The 25,017-nt window shown below is 39.2% G+C and overlaps 1 protein-coding gene across 1 annotated transcript; it reads left to right on the top strand.

The window, feature by feature from the left end:
- Positions 1-422: 422 nt before the first annotated feature.
- cbl (Cbl proto-oncogene, E3 ubiquitin protein ligase) lies at positions 423-24,713 on the top strand. Its single transcript, XM_008309610.3, has 16 exons — positions 423-569; positions 4,442-4,689; positions 13,028-13,174; positions 13,435-13,591; positions 14,503-14,624; positions 15,925-16,062; positions 16,506-16,593; positions 17,540-17,671; positions 17,857-18,075; positions 18,366-18,500; positions 18,877-19,299; positions 19,498-19,586; positions 19,737-19,940; positions 20,188-20,276; positions 20,667-20,900; positions 21,697-24,713. Exons 1-16 carry the CDS (start codon positions 423-425, stop codon positions 21,981-21,983), a joined length of 2,859 nt encoding a protein of 952 aa, XP_008307832.1. The 3' UTR covers positions 21,984-24,713.
- The last annotated feature ends 304 nt before the right edge of the window (positions 24,714-25,017 follow it).

Raw genomic sequence — 25,017 nt, 5'->3', positions numbered from 1 at the left:
GGCTAATTAGCCTGCGTGGTCCCGGGCAGAGAGAGCCAGTAGCAGCAGCGGCGGCGGCGGCGGCAGCAGCGGCAGCACTACTACAGTAGCTAGCTGCAGCGCAGCCTCTGAGAGAGAGACTCTAACTGACTGAGAGGCTTGTTTTAGCCACAATAGGTGCATTTATCTGGCAAAACTGTAACGCTGACTTCAATGATGGGAGTATTCATTCGATAGTCATTCCTCCCTCTGTCCCTCCCTCGGACCCTGGCTCCGATCCGCCACTCGGGCGATTTCCTCGCCAGGGGTGCCGGATCTCTGTCGCCAGGTCCAGCTAACAGGAGGCGGTTCGACCCCCCGTACCCTGAACCTCTGGCCCCCTGCCCTCCATTCCTTGCCTTGCCCAGCCCCTGCATAGCCCTGGTCGAGGCTAGCCTCGAAACATGGCAGGGAACCTGAAGAAAGGTGGGGGGCTCATCGGCATGATGAAGGATGCCTTCCAGCCTCACCACCATCATCTCCACTCCCATCACCAGCCCGGTGCCGTGGACAAAAAGACGGTGGAGAAGTGCTGGAAACTGATGGACAAGGTTAGTACTGAACACTGTCAAGCAGTCGTGACTGTGCTACCACTGCTAGCTAACCGCAGCTAATTAGGTGGAAGCTTGCTAATGTTGCTGCTGTACGACTGTTGCTGCTAACGTTTACTCAGCCAGTCAGCTGCCATCAATGGACGGTTAGCCACCATAAGCTAAAGAGCAAACAAATACCGCAGTGTGTTGGCAGTGTCGGAACCTGAAATTATTTACTTTAAAAGCAGGGTAATATTAACATTTTCTGGGATAAAACCACCCGGTGTCTGCAGCACATCTGTTTTTTAAGTGCTGAGCTTCTCTGTCGACTTCAGTCGTCACTTCTTGAAACATTCAACTTGTTGAGCCACGTTTATGGCGTTAGGATGGATCGTAAATATTAACATTGAAAATGCAAACATTGGCATGCAGGATCTGAATATATCGCAGAGCAACAGTGGCTCCTCAGTGCTGCTGCTGCTTTAAGATATAAAATAAACAGCCTCTCAGCACTATCTCAAACCTTACCTAACCAACCAAAACCAAATAGTTGCCAAAAAATGCGTTTATTTAAGCAGGCTTTTTCTGCTGCTACACATGGCAGAACCGTTTCACAACTTCACAAGTATGTTGCAGTTTGACCCCAACTTCCTGCAGAGATGCACAAGTATTCACTCAGTGACCTGGAAGACAAGACATTGTTTTGTGTTTAACTTAAATTTAAGGCTTCTAAAATAATGATAAAAAATATATACATACATTTAAGCTGTAGAATGAGCAGATATGTAACCTTTCTTAATCAAATGATGTTGAAGAATTAATGGTTTAATACAATTGTGTGACTAAACAACAAAAAAATTGCAGATAATTATGTAAAAGTACTGTTGTGTGGACCAACGAACAACGCCAATTAGTTTTCATACATTAACTTAATTGCTGACATCAACAGTGTGTATTGCATTGAAGTACTTCAGACTTTGAGTACTCTGGGGATGAGAAACATTATATTTGTAGTGGTTACAAATATTTTCAGTCTCCCCGGGCTCCTAATGTAGTATCAATATGCCAATTACAAAATATTTGCTGTCATTTTTCTTTTTTCATATTTCTTTCTTGCTACTACCCACTGTCGCTTCAATTTTTTGGCAGATTATTTCATGTTTTTAGCCCTGATGATAAAATGTGAAACTTTTAACCTACTACCACCTTACTCAAAACTTCATCAACCTGTAATTTATAAGTCTGTGTTGCATGTTACCCATAGCCCTCAATTCTTCAGTATGTAGTGTTTTAACCTACAAGTGGCTAACTGTGGTTGCTGCCACTGTAAACTCTTGGAAACTTTTAGTGGCTGCACGCCTGACTCAGTCCTGCACCTGAGTGCAACAACAGTGTAGAATAGAAGTAAAATGAACCCTGTACCTGCAGATGTGCGTATCCAGGTCTTGGCTTATTATGTTCCAACTATGACCCAAACCATTTTTTAATGCCAAAGAAATTGGGCCAAGTCCTGAGTCAGCCAGTAAAGTACTTATCTGTAACCCAGAAATTGTTAATTAATTAGAAAGTTCAGTCCTCACACAAAAACTGAATATTCAGCCTAAAACCTGAATATTGATTGCAGTATAATAATTGACCATATTGTGGTCTTTGTGCAGTTGTATTTGTTTTGGAAGTCTTTTGAGGGAGAAGAAAAGATAGATGATTTCTGCAAGAACAGACAAGAAAGAATCAAACATTTTTGACATGCAATTCCTGCCATATTTAGTTATAACATTTGTTTAATCATCATTGAATTCTAAAGCTCAGGGCTGGTTCACATCAGGACATGCAATGTCTGAATGCTGCTAGGAGCCTGGAATCAATCCAAGTTTACACGATACCAAACCTTAAGACAGAACACCGTGAGGTCAAATATGAGGGCAATGTGACAGGGAGGTGGTGACTGAAGATTTAACATTAGAGGACGAGACGTGCGTTCATACAGTGTGGTGACTCAGGACAGACACAGGCATGTCATTGATTTCCCACCATTTGACCATTAACTTGAGAAGGTCTACATCCATGTGTTTTATAACCTGCCTAATCTAAGCGTGATTACTGATTACAGATTACTCTGTCAAGCCATTGACTGACTTTTTTGTGCTTATTAAACTCGGTGTGTAACCTTCCTACCGACTTATTTGTGTCAAAGGAATCACATGCATCTTGTAATCACAGCAGTGGTTATTTAAAACAGGTTGTGCTGTTAAAAATTCACGGCATTCTTAACATTGTCTTCTTTCCCTCGTACTTCAAATTGACAAATATCCAAAACATACAAGCACATTTGTAAATGGTATAGTATTTGATATTCAAGCACAAATCAATATGGTGGCAGCAACAGGCAGACACAATTGTGCCCTGTTTTTGTATCTACTGCAGAATTATAAATAGTAAAATATCGTCCAGCAAAATCTTCCCACTAAGGACTTCAGATTAATTTAACTGTATATAAATTAAGTGAATTTTGCAAATGCATGAGGTAAATAGTTATATGAAGTAGAAAGGTACTTTGGTTCATGCCCTTTATTATAATGATTCTCAGCTTCTGCCTAAAGTTGTTATAAATAACATTGTGACTTGGGTAATGAAGTCCAAGTAATTTATTAACAGAGTATATACAATATTTTAAGCGTTACAGTTTTACAATGAAAATGTATAATTATATGAAACATTTTGATATTCTGCAGCACTGTTTGATTTATTTTATTAAAATTTAACAAAAATATTCATAAGGTTGTTTCATTTTTGTGGTGCTTTTAAACCTTACCCACAATTGTTTAAAAAAAATCAATATATGGTCTAGCCTATAGTAAAGCAGTATGTCACAATAGATCATAGTTATATATTGTTGCCCCTGTATTGTAATAAGTATCATATTGCCAGATTCTTGCCAATGCAGTGCAGGCCTTCTTCTGGACAGGTTAACAGAGGTAGGAAAAACACACCCTTACACTAAGCAACCACTCATTATCCACTATTCTAAATGGTAGAGGATGAACGGATGAATTCATTCATCAGTCCCTGTGTTATAAGGTTAGAAACAGTGATGTATAAGGTGTCTTTATCGTGTGAATTTAAAAAATATTTTGATATTGACAAACTCTGTGATTTTATTTGGGAAGAGAATGTCTTCCCTTACGTAATGTAATGAGACTTGCCACAATCTGAAAGCTCCCAGCTTGTCAGGGCTTTTAACATTGTTTTTTGTTTTTGCTCTTGAATAATGTTGGCATTTTCCATCCTGCATGTCTTGTTTTAGCTAACGGACAGTATTATGTTTTAATATAGAAAATGGCAGTGCTATAGCCAGCAGCTACAGGATAAAATGACTTCTTCAAAGTCTGACTAAAACAACACTGTTAATCACATTTCTTGGGGCTCCATAAACGCTTCACGCTTAATTTCTGAGGCTTAAGCCCCATATTAGCAGAAGCTAATATCAATAGTTGCCTTGGTGACGCACTCCAGTTTGCTAAGCTACATTGTCATCTGCCTGCAAATAACTGGTAATCTTGTATAATTGACTATTATTTGTGGAGGAAGTTTAATGCTTTGAGAGCGTTCTTATTAAATATTCAGGTCTCTGATTGTAACTTCCAGAATGTTAGTAGTGTTCTGTTTTTTTTTTTTTTTTTTTTTTTTGGTTCTTACCTCATAGTACATTGAATACCCTTAGTTTTAGAATTAAAAACTAGACGTTGAAGGATTGGGTTGAAACCAAGTACAGGAAAGATAGAAAAGGAGTTATAGTCAATGTTTGATTTAACTCTTCATGGAAATGTCCTCATTCCAGGTTGCTGTATTACTGCATCTTGTCATCTCACTCATATCCTCTCCATCTGCAGGTGGTGCGTCAGTGTCAAAACCCCAAGTTGGCTTTGAAGAACAGCCCTCCATACATCCTGGATCTACTGCCAGACACCTACCAGCACCTGCGCACCATCTTGTCTCGTTATGAGGGCAAAATGGAGACTCTGGGTGACAACGAGTACTTTCGGGTCTTCATGGAAAACCTGACCAAGAAGACCAAGCAGACTATCAGCTTGTTTAAGGAAGGGAAGGAACGCATGTATGAAGAGAACTCACAACCTAGGTCAGTAAATATAACTATTACGTTCCTCTTAAATAATACATTTGAAATCATTTTATAACAAAACATTTGCACAGTGTATCTTCCTTTGTGGGGTTTTTCTTGGATAATCAATCTAAAACAGTTCTTCCCCAACTATATTATGCAAAACACTGGTGGTTCTTGTGCTCCTTGTGTGAGGGCATTCATCTTAGTAGGAATAATTCCTTCTCTTCAAATGCACAGCTAACCAGGGTAACATCTTTTTTTGTGCAGAGCAGACTCAGGGTTGTCTATGTAGCTGCAGGCGTAAATCTTTTTTTATTTTTGTATACAAAAGTATTTTTTATTGAACACTTTGTAAGGTGTGAAGGTGCTGTAAATATGGCACTGGTACTGAATAGGCTGCAGGAGTGCGTGTTAATGCATAGCTGTAGAAAATTAACTAGTAATCTTTTAGCTTTTTCACTGAACACACTGCACCAGTGCAAGTTAGGTCTCAGTTCAAGCAGAAAACAGAGAGACAGTCAGAAGGCTTAATTCTGTCACTGAAGATTATCAAGGCTCTAGATCCATAAATATAGTAAGAATAACTTGAAACTTCTTGGATTCAGATAACATTGTCTTATACGGACAATTATCCAGAGAAGAACAGAGGTTATAGATTAATGTATTGTTAAGTCACCTCACAGTGGTGATTCATCACTCATTTCCCAAGTTAGTTTTTTTCTCTTAATTTATTTTATGCCATAATGGTAACTCCCCCCCCCAAAAAACATCATTGCAAGTATAAAAAGGAAGAAGAATCTTCTGTCTGACTTGTGTCTGTTTTCCCCATATTTTGTCATTAATTCTGGTCCACATTTAGCAACATTTTTTTAATGATCACTTTATTGCACTGGCTGTGACTGAAACATGCTCTGTTTGAGTAGAGGAAGCAGAAGCCAGACACTGCACACACAAAGACTACCATTGTCTGTGTGGAGACAGCAGTGGCTGTGACACTAACACTAACTAATGGGTATCAGCCCACTTAAAAATGCAAAGGACTGGACCAGTGGACATTTATCCAATGGAGACACTAGAAAAAGGGTTGATGTGGGGCTGAACTTTGAGGCTAATAGTAAATACCCTGTAAGAAATATGTTACAAATGTTTGGACTGGAAAACTTGTGAATCAACTTTGTTTTACTGTTTGTCAATGTATTGACTCCCATGTCTGGGGCTCCTGCTGTTCTCAAAATGCTCAGTATACAGTACTTTAAATTAAAGGTGCATTGTGTAAGATTTTAAAGTAAATATTTTACGACCTATTTTATAAGGGGAATTTATATATCCAATAACTTTAATGACCCATTTAACAAGAAACCCTCCCACTGATGTTTTTATTTACCTAGGACAGAGGTCCACAGCCTTCTTTTTTCAATTCAAGACAGAATTCTCAAGAACCTCTAGTCAAGGGGCAGCAAAAAACCAAATATAATCACATCAAAGTGAATCACTATATTCATATATGGCTGGATGAATCAATGAAACATTGACAAAGGCCTGTCTTCTGTTTTATTTTAAAAAACACATTAACATGTGTCAGGAGGCATTTATAATTGGTAGGGAATTAAATAAAATATATTTGATTTGACTAAATTTGTCTAGAAGACATGAGGCCTTTCTGATCTTAAAAATTGATAATAAGGTAAAGTATTTTGGGCTTAAACATCTAAAATTTACATCTAAAATTTTGTCTAATTCAACAAACTAACACAAAGAAACGAAATTTCCAAACAAAAACAAAGGCAACTTTGATTATTTTTTTGTTTTCTGGACCTAAACTGTCATTACAGTTGTTACATTAGAAGTAAATCCGAAATGTAATTTTTCATCTCCGTTCTGGATGGGTGTTGAATGTTTGACTCCGCAATCAAAGTCTGACCTGATAACAACAGGATTCTGATGGAAGTTTTTAACAGTTGATAACTTGTTGATGCTAAGTGAAAATGCAGTTTTCTACAGTCCCTGAATACAGTGTGGGCGGATGTTGTATATCGTGCTGTTCTACAGACTTCTTCACGTGGGTTCCCCATACGTTGAGTTCCTTATTATCTCCCCCACAATACAAAACCAACTATGCAGATTGTTGATTGTTCCAGGAAAAATTTAGATTTAGCAACGTGGAGTAACATAACTCTGGCTTTGTTTTTATGGCACAACAGCCTGATTAGCTGATGAGCACTTGCTGAAAACACCAGCAAAGTTGCGATTGTGTTGTTACTGAATGCGTTTTGTAATCTTTTTTTTTTTTTTTTAGTGTTTTTGGAGTAAGTGCATTTTTTTCTTGGTGCAGAAGTGAATCTGATCTTGTTAAGAAGTAATTGTTAAAGCTTACAGACCATATTCGGGCAGAACCAACAAAGCACAGTCATCACTTCCTCCTTGTTTGCATCACCAACTTCCTCTTCTGGGCCTTTGTCTAGGCTAAGTTCACCCACAAAGAAAGCGTTGGTTAAAAAACAACATTTCTTTTCATTTTTTAAAAACAATAAGCTAACATGGAGTTTTCTGTATCAGATATTTTTAAATTATGTGGAAGTTTGTGTTAAATAGAGTTGGGTATAATACAAAGACATTTTCTTACCTAAGGAATGGTTGACCTTTTTTATCTTCTGTTTATACCTTTAATTGTATTTGGATAAAATATGTAGTTAAATAAAACTATAACATAATAACGTTTTTTCTAAGGTGATGAACAATGATTTATTCACTATTGTTTATGTACCATTTACAGCTTGTTGCTGCATCAGGGCCAGGATATGGCTGCAGAGATGCAGCTAACAGTTCAGACATGTTCCTACAGTTGTACTTAACAATGCAAAACATATGTTGCATTGTGTGTTCATAAAGGAATTACCATCTTTATTTTGTACTTTCCTGTATGGTGCAGGAAAATTAATTTGCATAAAAAAGTCAAAAGTATTTTTTTAAATGGTTAATTTGTTGCCTCCCCAACTGAAACATTGTGGTTGAATATTAAAATATTTAATTTAATTTAAGCCGTCTTGGTGTGTGAGCTGTAACTGTAGAATTGAGTGTGGTCTCGTTTTTTGGTTAGAACAGCTGCGTCGTTTGTAGCCAGTTCCCTATTTAATATGTGGGCTGACAGAAAACATTTATGTTAAACAATACACATTCTTCTCAGTCCCCAGTAGAGTGATTTTAAAAAAAAAAAAAGGATTTTTCATTGTACCTTTGGAAATGCCCTTTGACCCTCCATAACTCCATAACAGTGCTGATCTCTCTGTGAGCCACACTTTGATCATCCTGACTGACTGAGCCTTTTTTTTTATCCTGGCCACTGATAACAGATCCAACTGCTCACAGGAAGTGATGGGTTTCTAGGCTACAGTGTGATGCCCTCACCCCATGACAAAGCCACTTCTACAAATAGTCATACATGTGATGGATAATACATTGTAAATTGTATGTTGTACATTTCTTTTGCTCCTCATTATGTCTGACACCAGCTTGATTCATTTTTACGTTCTTGTGGTGGAAAGATTTAAGATGCAGGACTTTCTTTACAAGCGTTTTTTTTTTTTTTGTTGTTGTTTTTTTCCATTAAAATGCAATTGAAGTCAATTTTTTGCACTCATTTTACATTAAACATAACTATAGATTCTCAATCATGCTTAACAGCACCCCAGTGTTAGGGTGTTGGTAAATAATGGGCCTGAATGGCTCAGTGGTAAGCTTCCTGTCTGCCATGCAGATGATCCTTGGTTCAAACTCGCTCAGTCCCCAGTCCCAAGTTAGGTTGCATCAGGCAGGGCCTGTGTAAGAACTCCAAGTGCCAAGTGACTATGCAGACTGGTGGTGACTCTTGATAAAGGGACCAGCTAAAATGATTTTCTCATGGTCTAGTTGAATGTTTGATGTAGATGTCATGGAACTTCTTGTTGCTTCTTTAGAACACGGGTCTTCAGGTCAAAGAAAAAAAGAGGTGGAAGCAGCTCCAGAACTACATCATTGTGTTGTTTTTATGACCCTTGTTAAAGATTCAAAACAGCAACCATTCCAACACTCTAACTAGCGCTCTTTTTTTTTTCTTTCTATTTCTTAATTGGTCTTGGCTTGCTGGCCTGTTAGGTGTGTTTCTCTCAGGCTCACAATGGTCAGGAATCTGTAGTATGCTGTTTAGATTTAGTGTGAAAATAGTAATTGAAACAACCAAAATTGTTTTCTGGTAACATGAACTTAAGGATGGTTACCCAAAAAAACACCAAGAATCTATTTTCAGTAATAAATAGAAAAAAATACCAGCTGTAACAAATCTGAAACATGGCTATAACAAAACCATCACTGTCTCTCTTCCATGACTGCAGCTGAACAAAATTCTGCTGAATTCTGCTTCAGTTGAATGAAGTTGTATTTTTGTTTCTGTTTCTTAGTCTAACTTTTAATTTTCATCTGCTCTAAATCATGTGATAATTTTCCATTCAGCAGTGACTAAATAAAATGTAAACATGTTGTCTGATTTTCTGTTTCTAATTTTGATAATAATCTTAAATAACTGATGTATTTATCCGATTTTTTTAATGATTTGAAAATTAGGGGATGTCTTAACACTATTTAAACATTCTAATTATGTATGAGTATTAGGCTTGCACAATTAGGACCACAGTGATATTTACGATGATGTTTAGCAATATTCGAATCTGATTATTTATTATGTTGTGTAAAACATATATTTATTGCACTTTGTAGTATAAACAAACAGTGTGTGAACAAGGCTTTCAGTTTCAAAATAAAACTTAAAATAAAAATAAATCATAAATTATAGAATAGAAATTTACCCACCATAAATGCTAATGAAAAATAAATATGCCATTGACAGCAAGGCCTATTGATGAAGCTGCGTAGTTATGTTTCGCTTTGTTGCTTTCGTTATTTTAATGTATCTTGTGAATGGATACAGTGCCACTGGGTACAGGGTTGCCGTTATGGTTGTCTGGGTTGGCACTGGATACAGCCGGGGATTTAGGGGACCAATGTTAGCTTTAGCCATCATGCATTCATCGTATTTGAGTTAGTGGTGTTCAGGGGGTTGAATTGAGTGCTGGGCTGTGGCACAGACACAACTCAATAATAATAATAACATAATTGCTGTTTGGTCGGCACTAGCTCCTCCTCACCTCCAAATGCTGTAGCACCATCACCTTCTGCTCCCAGCATTACATCTCACAGTATCAGGCCTAATGCTTGTATTTGTGACAGACGTCCCTCGCAACAGTTTGATTGTAGGAAAACTGTCAGCATAGTTAACACACAATGCTGTTGCATGCTTGAAATCAATCAATCTAAAAACAAAACAACAAAATGTTATGATATTTCAGTGTATCGATATTTTCTTATACCCCCGCTCCTTAATAGAAATTGTTACATGCAATTTGCTCAGTAACTATTAATTGTGAACTACAAGTGACTAGTGAATAACAGTAGAATTGACTGTCAATGTCTTTTTGTTGAAATTTTTATTAATTATTTGTCATTCATTCAAAATGTTGCACCGCCCCATATTTCAACAACTTTATTCCTTCACCTTCTAATTTATTTTATTTTTCAATACTACAGCTTTTTCCATTCTCCACTATCTAAATAAAATCTTATCTACCAGACCCAGTCCTGGTTAGAAACTGCAGCTTCGCTCTCCTCATTTCACAGATGGTTATACTGTTGACCTGCTGCAGTCCATTGCTGCATTCACTCTTTTGATGAGAGTCAGAATAAAAAAAACTTTGCTGTGAACGAACTGTGGAAAATGGTAGAAAAAAGGTGTTGCCTTCAATCACACAGTCTATAAATACACATACAGAGTGTTGTAATTGTAGGCGTACATGTGTCAGCTCTGAGTTTGTGAGTTTCCCCGCCGTATGAAGGAACCGTACCTCATCATGAATCTGCAGTTTTCCCATTATTGAAAAGATAATACAGCTGCTGCTGATGATGTTATAGCCATTCATGACTCTGCTGCTTCAGATGCACTCTCATTCTGTGAAGTTGACCCTTGCTGCCTGTGCTGCTCACAGAGCAGCAGGCCGGCCAGCACTGCACTACTTTATCACAGCCAGCAGGAAACAGGAAGGGAGCAGCCAGCTGCAAGGTCACAGGTCGATATATAGCACAAGGGGGATGGTAGACAAAAAACAACTAAGGATTAAAATAAATGTTAAGCTCTTTGCTCCTGTTGCTGTTATGAGGAGAGATGGTCAATTAAATGATTGGTACTTTACTGTGCAATACACCAACCAATGAGGTGCAAGAACATTTAAATTTGTATGCATTTAGCAGACTCCTTTATCCAAAGTGTCTTATAAGAGAAGATTCCTCTGGGAATCAAACCCAGGACTCTCTGCATCCGCTACACTATGGAACCACTGAAATATCATATTTTGTTTCACGATACCGCATCAATATTCTACAGCACTGTATTGATTTTCATTGTCAAATTGACATGCAAATATTCATGCCATTAGTTCATTTTATTTTGCTTTTATTTCTTCTCTAGCGATTACAAATGTAGATCCCTCTGTTTCAATTTTAGTAACCTGATATTAAGCATAGAACAGCGTTGTTTACCCTGCTGACAGTTCTCCTACAATTAATAACACTCTATATTTTTCTGCCTATAGTATCGTAGTATATCACACATTTATATGAGAGAATTTAAACTAGAGTTGAATAACTGAAAGAAAGTACATTTGATCTATGGGTTGTCAGAGTTTGTGTTCATTTGAGCTGATTCAAAAGCTAAATAGAGAGGATGTTGTAACTTTGATAAGGGGCAGGGAGGAGTTGTCAGGAGAATAGATTGAGCTGCAGCATCAAAGTGCAGTCATCCAAAGCAACCAGGAACTAAAGAGAAAAAGTAACAGAATTGCCTGCTGAGATGATACTGGAGCTGATGCTGCTGGAGAACGCACAAAAGGCCACTGTTGTGCACGAGTAATGACTGACACTGGGCCTGTTATTGAAAAAAATGCAACCTTCCCAATTCAAAAGTTGATTTGTCACATCCTAAGATGACATATAATTTTGTGGATTTAAATGTCCAAGAGAAGCCGGTTCACCATTTAAAAGATAAATTAAATCACAAAATTAAACATTTTGTCTCTGCTCGAGACGCAGAGGAAAAAGTCTCTGTGAATTTAAATTGTCCCAGTGCATCACAACTTTAAGAGGTTATAAATAAACTTCAGTGATCATAGAATTCAAGTGCTGCGAACATTTCCTGTCAGTTATTCAAGAACTATTTCTTGCAAAATCTAAACTCGTACTCACCTTATTGCTCCCTCTCCAGTCACTGTCTTTCTTGTTCAACCTGCTACTGTGTAATGCAGTATACTTCAGTATATTGTAGTGTAGTGTAGTGCAGTGAGCAGCTGCAGCCACACTTTTCATTACCATATCCCTCATGCATGTCAATTGGTGCCCCTCAGCAGCCCAGCACAATCCCACTCTGTGCTGCCCAATAAATCATGGCTTTCTCAGCTTCAACGTGGTGATTGGATGTAAGAGATGGTGACATTTATTAACTTTTCTATCACTTTTTTTTTATTTTGTCAGTTAAGAACTTTGCTCAAAATGAAGGCTCTCTAAATGGCAACGAATGTGTCCTGATGGTTTTAGGCTTCATTTCCTCGACCTCTGCTGTTACAGTCAACCACAGGCTTCTACTGTGTCCTTTACATAGTGTTCTAATTTACTGCTTGTGTGTCCACAAACATGTCACATTGTCTTCAAGGACCAGAATTTCTGCATTGTTGACTTGAGAAAAAAAACCCATCCTTCAGTAAAAATGTTAAGTATTTCATATATTTATTCTGTAATGTGTATTATTAGTAAGTATATTTTTGTACATATAAATATGCACAAACAAATTATAAACACAGAAACAAGGTTTTTTTTTTTTTGTTTTTTGTTTTCAAATGATAGATGAGTTAATCATCTATGTTTATGCAGAAAAATACTCATGGGAGGTAAACTCAAGCCAGAACATCTACCAACCTCTTGCCTTAAGGAAATAAATAATAATAAAATTAAAAATAAATGAATAAATAACATATAATATAATTCTCTCTATATGGAAATTATGTGGTGCAAAAATAAAGTTATTAACAGGATTTCTAACTTATCTTTCTAATCTTGAAGTCTGAAGCTGCTGCTACACAACTTACCTATTTTGATGGTAATTCTGTTTTCACAGCTGCTTTTTTTTCTTAAAGCTCTTACTTCTGTTAATGCTGAAACCACAGCCTCAGCAACAAAAACCCTAGAATTCACTCACTCTCTTCTCCTTACATTTTCTCAGACGGAACCTCACCAAGCTGTCGTTGATCTTCAGCCACATGCTGGCTGAGCTGAAGGCCATCTTCCCTGTTGGTCAGTTTCAGGGTGATAACTTCCGCATCACAAAGGCAGACGCTGCAGAGTTCTGGAGGCGGGCCTTTGGCGATAAGTGAGTCTGCCTAAATATTACTTCAGATCTTTGTGCATTCTTTCAACCCTGGGGTCCTGCAGACCTATAAGGATTTCCGACATGACTAGTATTTACCACTGATAAGAGGTTTGATCACATGGTTCTTGGAGACATGTTATTTTTTTTTAAATTGCACATTTCCTAGCTGGTCCCTGGTACTGCAGGCGGGAGTCATGTCATGGAACTCACACTTTGATGTAGTGATGGATGAAATTAATATATTTTTGTTTCTGATCCAGGACCATTGTGCCTTGGAAGGTGTTCCGTCTGGCTCTGCATGATATTCATCCCATCAGCTCTGGACTGGAGGCCATGGCCCTCAAGTCCACCGTAGACCTCACCTGCAACGACTACATCTCTGTTTTTGAGTTTGACATCTTCACAAGACTATTTCAGGTAGTTAGCACACACACGTTCACACCTACACCCACAAAGACCATTTAAAATACTGAGAAGAGGAAGTTGTCTCATGGCCTGTTTTTGCCTGCCTTTGAGACTTTGAGTTGACAGTAATAAGATTGGATGAAGAATCATTATTTGGAGCAACATTAATTTTATCCAGTGTTCACTTTTTAAATAACTCTTCTGATCTATAAGTTAGCTATAATAATATATTTTATCTGAAATTATTGAAATGACTCCTGTGAGGTTGACAAAAAATACTTTTTTTTAAACATCAGGTTTCTGACACACATAGAACATGTAAAAAATTAGAGACACTTTCACATATAGAATAAGGGAAGTGAGCAGAGGGGAATCTAAATTATACCAATTAAAATATTTTCCTTTAAAACAGCATCTGTTCTCTTAAATTCACTGTTTTTTAAGATTTTACACCTAATCCTACAAATCCACTGATAAAGGCTCATCACCACAAATATATGCTTCATTCATTTTTTTACATGTATGATTTGTACGTTTTTATTTTAACAAAAAGGATACTGAAGTGGTTAGGGTAAAATATATATTTAAGTTTGTGTAATTATATTTAACATGTGTTCAATACTAATTGTTTTGCTATATTGGCCATAAAGTTTTTTTGTTTGTTTTTTTTTTTCAAATTTTGTGGATGTACATTTCTTTGACTCCTGATCAAAGTCTTACTGTCTATCTAGTTCAGCTCTTGATCCAGTTGAACTGTGCATTTTCCTGACGTTAATTCAGCAATAATGCAGTTTGAGCTGCGTCTATGATGCTGTTATGTTAGTCACCCCCTGCTGTCACTGCTGTCCATTTACTCACACTGCTGATGTGTCAATCATCGTTTTCACGTGTGTCTGTGTCTGTCTTTCTCTATGTGTATTTAGCCTTGGTCATCGCTGCTGCGGAACTGGAACAGCTTAGCAGTTACTCACCCCGGGTACATGGCCTTTCTCACGTATGATGAGGTCAAAGCACGTCTACAGAAGTTCATTCACAAGCCTGGCAGGTGAGGCTTAAAGAGAGAAGAGTATTTTTCTCTGTATCTAAAGTGAGTTCTGCCTTGATTCTCACATTAATGCTTGAGTAGAGTAATTAATGGTAAGCACACAGAGGTTGTTTTTTTTTCATAAAGGAAATCTAACTGTTTGTCGTGGCCAGGGCATAAACACAGTACCTATTGGGCAGAAACAACACAAAAGCCAGTGTGCAACGGTTCAACATTTCGAAATGCAGCAGACTCTCACAAGGCCCCTGCTGGTGGTACAGTATAGAAAAAAACTCTCCACAATAGATGAGTTAGCATGCTAAGCAGTTTTACATAAATCAAGCCAGTTCTGTCAGGAAAAGTCTTTCAGCTTGTGCATAAACATCAGCAGCTGGAGCAATTCCCCAGACTCATGCTTCCTGCTTGTCGATTCTACCTGTAATTGCCACCTGCATCTTGGACCAGATAAGATGTACGTTTACATGGTATTCCCAAATGGCTCCTCAGACTTGACTGAAGCTACTGAAGCAGCAAGTTCATTGCCCCTCATGTATTGTGGGTCCTTATTGTGGGTCCATCCACAAGACTTTCTAGATGTTCAACTTGTAAAACACACCTTGAATAAGATGTTTGGTGAATGTGCCAACACCGTAAAGCCTATTGAGACAAATGTATTTTGTGAATTTGCACTAGACAAATGAAATTGCCTTGACTGGACAGGGGGTTTGCATTGTCTTTGTTGATTTTTTTTTTCTTGGTCACTGGTATCTTTAACTTAAACCTTTATATATCAGGCACTTTTGACGTCTGCAAATATTATTAAAATGCACAGTTGTGTTCTAGCTCTTTTATAAAATGTCAATGTTATTTTGTGTTTGGTAACATCTACATCCCTGTCCCAACTTGAAGCCCAGTTCCATGATACAAATGTGTTTTTACAAATTCAGGCAAAGCTTTCTCCAAGAGACGTAAAGAATTTGGGTAAGAAAATCAGGTGCAAAGCTGAAGCTTCCTGGTTCCACCACCAGTCCCTGTTTACGTTGCATCACGAAGGGCATGCGGTCTAACGTCTCCCTGCATATAATAAGCACATCATGAAAGACATTATGTAGCACATACAGTAGCATGGCAGCATGGAAGTAGTCTGCAGAGTACCCTGAGGGTAGAAACTTTGTTGATTGTCACTGAGACTTCATGGTAAACAATTCCTCAATAGTTCGAAATTGACACTTTTATGTTCATCTGATTTTTTTTTTCATCTATTTCTCCAACATGCATGACAAATATCCAAAGTCTGAGTCTGTCCTGCTTCTCTCCACAGTTATATTTTCCGCCTCAGTTGCACACGGTTGGGTCAGTGGGCGATCGGCTACGTGACGGCAGACGGAAACATACTGCAGACTATCCCTCACAACAAACCCCTCTTCCAGGCTCTCATAGATGGATTCAGGGAAGGATTGTAAGTCCGAGGGTGTTTTCCTTTGGCTCACTTGTCATTGTTATGTTCATCGTTGCTGTCTTGTATTTTCTGCCTGTGCTTTTTATTGCATGCAGTTAAATCTATCGCAGCTCATTTGTATTTCCTTCTGTTACTTCTCAGGATCTCAGTTTAAACCAGTTCAATCATATATAACATGTTTCCATAACTCTGGTCTAATCATCATAAAAATAGTTAATGGTTTCTATGATTTCACCATTAAGGTTTTTTGGGGGCTAGCCTTGATGCGTTTAGTCTTGGTTTGAAATTGAAAACCAGTTGGTTGAATTCACAACACGCATCAGAAGTAACAGCAACACTTGTGGAGTCGCCACATACTGCATGGATCTCAGCAGTTCTTATTATCTTATATTACATATGACAATTAAACAGACACAAGACTGACTGTACCTTTGTTGCCCCAGTTATTTATTTCCTGATGGTCGAACCCAAAACCCTGACCTGACCGGACTCTGTGAGCCTTCGCCCCAGGACCACATTAAAGTCACACAGGTCAGAAAACTTCTCCGACTTCTTTGTTGGTCAGTGGTCTTTTTTTCATTTTTTATCAAGTTTTATGTGTTGTCTGTAGATTTGTAGAATCTTCAAGGCTCCTAACATATTTGATTTAATAAACATCACTGTACTATTGTGGAGAACAGACCACAATGACCTGAGACATTCATTGTGCCATTACATAAAAAACAGTAATGCAACAACACTGACAGTTCTGTGGAATTTTTATTTTTAAGACCTTGTTAACATCAACTTCTCTGTAGCAGAATTTTATGTAGAGTTAATGCTTTTTTAAATCCTGAGTCGAGTTGTATATGTGTAAAAATTAGGGTTGTGGATAATACAATAATACAAATTTCAGTAATGAGAATAATGCACCTACTTTCAGTGATTTGACCCTGCTCGACTGGTGAATCAAGGCAAGGCAATCATTTGTTAAAGTGTGCAATACCTGAGGTTATTCTGGAGAATAATCTGAAGAATATCTGTTAACTCCTCTGTTTACAAGAGAATTCAAAGCTTGGTTAACTTTGGACTATCTTGCAGTTGATCACAAAACACTATTAAATGCATTGATAGCCTTTGTTACAATAATTTAATACAATAATATTAATTTCCGGATTTCCACAATTTAAACCATAGCAACTAATTTCTGTCCCTCAGCAACACACAGGTGACACAGCATACAGTGGAGTTACTGTGCGTATTCCCATAGTGTATTGTTAGAGCCTCACATATCTGCTCTGGGTTTTGTGAAGCCATTGACATGTTTATTTTTGCTGTGGTGCAGAATTGAAACCGAAAAACATGTACCACACTCTGTCTTCGCTCTATATATTCGCTGGTTCTTTCCACTTCAAGATCTTAGGTGATGTAGTCTTGTGATGATATATTGTGTGAAGGTAACGTAAAAAAAAGGTTGATGTGTTCTTTACCCCTCCAGGAACAATATGAACTGTACTGTGAGATGGGCTCCACTTTCCAGCTGTGTAAGATCTGTGCTGAGAATGACAAGGATGTGAAGATTGAGCCCTGTGGTCATCTCATGTGCACCTCCTGTCTCACTGCCTGGCAGGTATGTATGGGTGGGTGGGTGGATGGATGGATGGATGGTGGACTTGTGTGGGCTGGTTACACTCCAAGTGAAGTGTGAAAACCCGTACCTGCTGAGAGCATAGCTCACTGTGAAGAGCTCTTCTCTGCAGACACAACAGCCATTTTAAAACCACCTCATCTTTTCATCTCTGTGTGTTGTGGTAGGAATCAGAAGGTCAGGGAACTGGTTGTCCTTTCTGTCGCTGTGAGATTAAGGGCACAGAGCCCATTGTTGTGGATCCGTTTGACCCCAAGGACAACAGCGGGGGCTCCTGCAGGAGCACGATAGGGGCAGAGGGTGCGCCATCACCCAGCTATGACGACGATGATGATGACAGACTTGAAGACCCTCACCTAATGATGAGCAAACTGGCATGTGCAAAGGTGAGTTCGTAAGAAAGAAAAATAAAGCTTTGATTTTGGCACATAATTAATTTGAAAATTCCATACATTGATAGACTTGTGTGGGCTGGTTTCACTCCAAATGAAGTCTGAAAATATGTACCTGCTAAGAGGATAGGTCAATGTATGTGTATATATATATGTACATATACATGTAAATATGTATGTATATTTATATATAGTAAAAGTTGTGAAGATGTTATTGCTTATGTGTATATCTGTCTGTGCAGTATAATCTGATAATATGTTCTTTTGTTGTAAATCTGATCCAGGTGGAGCGTCCTCCATCACCCATGTCTATGGCTCCTCAGTCCTCTCTCCCCCCTGTGCCTCCACGACTTGACCTGTTACCTCCTCACAGACCTCCCAACTCCTCTGGTGCCTCCAGTCCTGGAGTCACAACAAAGGTAACGAGGTTCACACCTATTATTGCTGTTATTTCTTCTCTGATATAACTCAGCTTTTCACTTACAATGTGCAACAATCTGTTTTTTTCTTTTGAGTCTAAATCATTTTAAAGTCGATCACCACCCATTTCTACTGGAATGCCTGCTCATGGAAACTGTAGATGGGATGGAAATAGTGTGTAAATAAGAGCCAGCATTTTACCTCTGTGAACTCGTATACATTATTTATAATGTACAATTCCAAACTGTGGGCCTTATGTGTTTGTTGTCCAGTGGATTATACTCAGCCTTGAAGCTAACAGCACCATTTTCCTGGATTTTACATCAATACTTTATGTGGTATAAATGACGCTGCATCTCCATTTCTCTCCTACAGGCAGCATCACTCCACAAAGACAAACCGCTCCCTCTTCCCCCAGTGTTGAGAGATCTCCCACCTCCTCCTCCTCCAGATCGGCCTCACACAGGTGGGACAGCATCTGACGGCCGCCTGCAGAGGCGTCCTTTACCCTGCACTCCAGGGGAGCCTCCTCGAGATAAGCTCCTTCCTACACCCCCTAACCGGCCCTTGACTGACTGGAACTCCAGACCAGTTCCCAAGGCTCCCATCTCCTCTTCTTCTTCATCCTCCTCTTCCTCTTCGTCCTCCTCCCAAGTTTCAAGTCTGGGGGGTGAATTTAGAGCAGGTGTCAGAGAACTCTCCAACCGACACTCTTTACCACTGGCACTGCCCTCCACTCTGGACCCCCGGCCAGATTCCCTGAAGAACAACAGCTCCCACAGTCTGGATCATCAGCTGGTCAGAGCAGCCGCCAGACACCACACACTGACCTGTTACATCTGTTGGACTAGAATCTTTTCATAAGCTCCAATTACAAAAAATATTGAATGAGACATTTAACACTAAATAAAAAGTGTAGCGAGGGAAACAAGTTATAAAAAAGTCGAACGTGTTGCATTGTCTTAAATGGTGATTTTTATTTATTTTTTTAAACAGAGTTTTGCCTCAATTGTTGGTCAGGATTATGACAACCCCAAAGTCAAGCCCTCAGCTTCAGCCAACGCCATCTATTCACTGACTTGCAGGTACATAACTTGTCTGTTGTGTCTAGAGAAAGTAACACAAAGTGTTAAAATACTGTTGACAACCACTCATAAATTAAGTCAGATTTGAATAAATATAAAATGAAATGAATTCATTCTCACGGTAAATATTCCAATTCTTGTTGTTTGCAGAACACCTCAGGCCCTGAGGGGAGTAACAGGGGAGGAGGCGCGTGACAGCGAGGAGGAGTCTGAGTACATGATCCCCTCCTCTCGCCCTGTCCTGCCCCCCATCACCACACCAAGTGTGGAGACCACTCCAATCCCACGACCCCCACAACCTCAGCCTCCTCCTGCACTCCAGACACAGAGCCAAACTTTAACGCTTAACTCCAGGTGTTCAAGAATTATCTTAATAATTAATTGCAAAATTAATAAATACACAATTCTGTGGTTTGATTATCTGAGGTACTCTTTAAACAAGTGGTTAAAAATGACTGTTGGTTTCAGACATCAATTAGGTTGAGAGAAAATTAGATGTTAGTTCGCAAGCTCTGAGATAACTTGGATGTCTCTATCTGTATCTTTTAAATGTTCTTTCAGTTCTAGGAGAATAAAAAATCTGTCTGTTTGTTCTTTGCAGGCTCGCTTTATCTGATCTAGATGAAGGTCCTCAAACATATGAAGCCATGTACAACATCCAGGCCAGGTCACAGCAGGCCAGAGAATCAGGTCACTTAACTTCACCTGTTTAAATGTGCTTTTTTACAGTTTAGTCTCGCTGTAGGAGAAAACACCCCAGCATTTTTTTGTCTCATTAACTTTTGCAATATTTTCTTAAAATATTTCATCTGTTCAATCGTGTATTCTTGTTTTCACACTGCTCTGCAGACTTCCTTCTACATCTCTTACTTTAAAATGTACTGATCCCGAAAAGTTATCTGTTCAGCTTACCAAATATTCAAGCCATTGATAACAACAGTAAAAATAGAAGATATAAATACATACTGTTCAACATGAAATGTTCCTCTCATTTGAAAGTGTCCTTTAAGAAAAAATTGGAGACATAATAAATAATTTAATAGACACTTACAATTTAATCCTATTTTCTTTCTGTCCTAGACTACTCGGAGTTGCCTCCTCTTTCGTTGACCAATGGTCCTGAAGCGCGAGCACTCGAAAACAATGACGACGAGGAGAACGGCTACGAGTTTCCAAAACTCCGGCTGCCGTTGCCTCCTGCTCGAAGAACGCTGTCGGAGCTGACTGGGTCATCTTCTCTGTCCTCTTCCTGTTCCTCGTCCATCACAGCCTTCAGCCGCCTGTCATTGGATTCAGATGCAGGAGCAGCAGCAGGTGAGTCAACACTTTTCCTTATTCCAGCACACATTATTTCATGGTCATGTCGTAGATCGTCATTGTACCACAGCCACGGTGGTGGTAACCAATCATGTACTGTGTAAGCTTGTTAATATTACGGAATTTAATTTTTGCAGTGACTGTGACAGCTGTAAAATGCCAGGGTAAATATACTGGATGGTGTTGTCAGTATGGATTTACATACTGAACTGAGGCCTCTGTGTTCTGTTTCCCTTAATATGTATACTGTATGTACGTTTTTCTTTGCCGACCTGTACTAATATACCCAGAGGTTTCCAGTATTGGTCTGTAGTCCAGTGGTTGGGAATCTCTGCTTATAAGGATCGTCATAAACCAATATATAAGAGCTAAAACAGGGATGATGGTGGTGGTGGTGGTGGTGGTGATGATGATGATGATGATGATGGTGGTGGTGGTGGTGGTGGTGGTGGTGATGATGGAATATGATGTTAGGCAGCTGACATTTAAGGTGATTGCCAGGTGACAGAGTGTTTCACTAAAGATCTCTTTGTGCAGTACAGAGTATAATTGGCCGTCACACACTCACAGGCAGAGCTGTAATTGGGCCCTGAGTGTGTTTCATTAAAGGTCACTGCGTAGGAAATGTCAACCCGTTAACTATAGTCCATCATATAGATGTGCAGCTCTTCTCAGAGTTACTCACTCACTGCCGTCTGACTCAGGTGCCAAATTACAAGTTGAACATCATGTTAACTTTTTTTTTTTAAATAATTAAAAAGTTTTTTTTGCCAACTCTCCTTCGTGTCATCAGCCTTCTCAGATGCAGCAGAAGCACCAGAGAGACCCCCGAAGCCTCTGCCCAGACGGATCAACTCGGAGCGTCGACACAGCCCTGTCCCTGCTCCGCCCAGTGGTGGGGCAACGGGAGGAGAAGCCAATCTTCAAATCAGCAGTGAGATCGAGCATCTCATGAGTCAGGGATACTCTTACCAGGACATCCAGAAAGCACTGATGATTGCACAGAACAATATGGAAATGGCCAAGAATATCCTGCGAGAGTTTGTCTCCATTCCCTCCACCGCTCATATCCTGACATAGCACACTCCTGGTGCCAGGGTTGCTGTCGTTTGTTCTTTCACCCCAGCTTTGGCTCCAGGGTTTAGGTTTGCACAGCCCAAAGCCCCATTGCCTGCAGCACCGCCTTCAGTGCTGGCTGACGCCCTACGCCCCCTTGTGGATTTTAACAGGCTGACAACTCCAGCAAAGCTCATGGCCTCTGGAAGTCTGTGCCCTGCACTCCATGCTCTTTGAACAGTGACGGGTCTTTTTGTACTACTTCTACAGCAGGCCCGGTTTTTTAGGAAAACATCTCGTCAAGACTGACGGTGGAAGACAGGTGGGTGTGGAACAGTGATGGAAATTCATATGAGAGGAGTCTTGACAAACCCAGGGGCGATGATGTCTCTTCTCTTTTTTTTTCTTGCTGAAAATATAACAACACCTCACAACAATAAGACTTTAAATGTATGTCTATATAAGAATTTAATATATGAGTAAATATATCTATAAAATATGTGTAATATATAAACAGTACGTGCATATACAGTATGCGAAAACCTGACTTCAGCTTAAAGGATCACTGTTGGAGGAAGTGACACGAGGAGATGGGGACCAGCTTACAGGAGGTTTTGGGTTCTCTGTCCCATGGAGAGGGGGAGTGGAGTGTGAGGAAGAGTTGTGCGTTCATATCATCTTTACGTGAGTGTGATGAGCAGCAGCAGCGATAACATGCAGCTTTTCTCCATCATCATTTCACTCTTTTATGGCCTTTTAAGTAACTTTGTTGCTTTGGTACTTTTTTTTTTCTTTTTGAGTAGCATGTCAGTAGTTTCAGGTGCATACAACTGTTTGATGCTGCGTGTTTGCGCGTGTGTGTGTGCGTGCCTGTTTGTATGACCACATTTGTGTGCTTGGGTTTCTCTTTATGTCTGTTTTTCTGTCAAACTAACATCACTCCCTGAACACGATGAATGTGGATTTAAGTCAAGTCAAACAAAGCAGAAACCTTCTACTGCTGTAACTCATTTGTCAGGACCTGGTGGTTGTGTGTTGTTGTCCAGCCTGAAAATGAGATTATTAAAAGTCACACATCAGTGTCCATGCCCTGCAGTAACAGACATGCAAGTGTGTGAGTGTGTATGATTTTTTTTTTGTTCTTGTTGTTCTTGTTATTGGCTGGGAACTTTCATAGTTCTGTTTTTGGTCCAGGTCCAATGTTTAGAAGCCGGGGGGAAAGTAATCGTTCTACTATATTGAGACATCACAGTAAAAGCGATCCTAACTATTGTTGTTCTAAACCAATCAGAAGTGATCCACTGCTGCTACTCTTGTTAGTCCTAAAACAATTAAGCCTTAAATGTGCATGATGTGAATATCATGTTTAACACCTTCTTTAAAGTGACAGTATCCCACCCCTCGCGCCCCCGCCCGTGTTTCACCAGTCACTGATGTAGCATACTTGAAAGTACCAGCAGCTTGTGGGCTCGCAGCCCTCACCAGCTGATGATTTCTTCAGTGTTGTTTTTTTTATTATTATTTTCTTTTCTTCTCTTGACTGTGTTAACAAGACATTATGTTGTGGTTGCAAGAAGGATCCACACAGGCTTTTCCTTCACATCAGTGGCAGAGCAAGAAACTTTCAAAAGTAGGCTCCTGGGTATTTTGTGGCCCACCCCAGGTCTACGCCCTAATCAGTATTTGGGGCCAACGATAAGAAATAACTCAGGAATAACCTTAAACTAAACTTGTGGCTTGCACCTGGATCACATGACTCAATCCAGGTGAGATTTAGCCAAAACTTCGATGAAGTCATTTGAGTAGCTTTCGTTGTGTTTTGTCAAATTATGAATTGCACATTGTTCATATTTGAGTATTTGCAGCACAGCTTTTTTCAGGTACTAAGAGTGAAAGTTTTTTTTTTTAGGTACACTGACTTCATCTTTTCACAGCATGTAAAGGTTTTTGTTCGGAGGATGTAAATAACAGGTGATTAAACCAACCTTTTTTTCTGGGTTACACTGTGTTATCTAAAAGCTTTGTCTAACTCTACTCTAGCTTTTATTTCCTCTTCTCTCCTGTGTCTCTTGTTGCCTTAAGGAACATTGGAATGATGGGTAATTAGAGTTTTCCTGAATTCTCAATACTGTACTAATACTGTGTCTCCTAAGAACAGCATGTGTGTGTATTTGTACTTTTGAGCTCAGATACTGTCACGCTAAAGAAAAGCCAACTGTACAAAATGTGTTAAATGAAAAGCAAGATTTAAATAATTTTTTTGTTTGTTTTTTTGCATTCCTGTACTTGTATTTTGTTCCAAAGGTTTTGTTTACTCGTGTGAATAATTCTGTGAACAAGTGCCACACATTTAAAAATCCTCATGTTTTGAAGAAGGCCTTAATATTTGGAGGAGTGTTTGTAGGTGTTGAGTCGTTGGATCTCTGAAGACAAGATTGTGCAGTATTCCCATTTATCAGTTGCATCCTGTTCCCATCACTCAGAGCTGAAGTGCTGATCTGTGGAAAAAAAAAAGCCTCAAAGACTTTTTCACATCCCACATCCATTCTGTTCCCCACCCTCAGTGATGCTTAATGCCCTGGCCCCCACTGCTAGGGGTAGTTCAGCTTTCCTCCAGAAGAGGGAGGAGTTGTTCCATGTAGCTGTGTTGCTTCCCATCAGTAAAAAGGCATTCATGAACTTGTTAATGGTTTTTAAAGCTCATATCACAATGGAGGTATTTGCACAGTGCTGTTAATAAAAGGATAAGCAGAAGCCAACAATGTCTTCCTTTTGATGTACAACATGTTTCGTTGTGGACAACAAACACTCATATTATTTATATTTAAATCTCTGTCCCGGGTCGCGGGGGCAGCAGTCTCCAGGACTGCTTTTTACGAAGTTTTTTTAAACCAGTAGTAGAAATTTATAGCCATATCTGACATTTGTGTTCAGGGTGGTAGCACATTTTTATACACATCAAATCCCCAAACTTACATGCTTATCACTGTGTTCAAGGTGGTAGCACATTATTTGAGGCTACACAGAAAATCCCTGTAAATACCTTTTCTCTCAGTGT

The sequence above is a fragment of the Cynoglossus semilaevis genome, chromosome 4 (genome assembly GCF_000523025.1).
Source record: "Cynoglossus semilaevis isolate Cse_v1.0 chromosome 4, Cse_v1.0, whole genome shotgun sequence".
NCBI lineage: Eukaryota > Metazoa > Chordata > Actinopteri > Pleuronectiformes > Cynoglossidae > Cynoglossus > Cynoglossus semilaevis.
Note: the sequence above shows the minus strand (reverse complement) of the source record. Positions and strands in the feature narration are given on the sequence as shown.

Bases quoted from the DNA above. Each gene is read 5' to 3' on its own strand.
- cbl (XM_008309610.3), top strand. From the start codon at position 423: ATGGCAGGGAACCTGAAGAAAGGTGGGGGGCTCATCGGCATGATGAAG. The intron at 19,587-19,736 runs GTACATAACTTG...TGTTGTTTGCAG, and splicing joins ATCTATTCACTGACTTGCAG to AACACCTCAGGCCCTGAGGG. The intron at 20,277-20,666 runs GTCACTTAACTT...TTTCTGTCCTAG, and splicing joins ACAGCAGGCCAGAGAATCAG to ACTACTCGGAGTTGCCTCCT.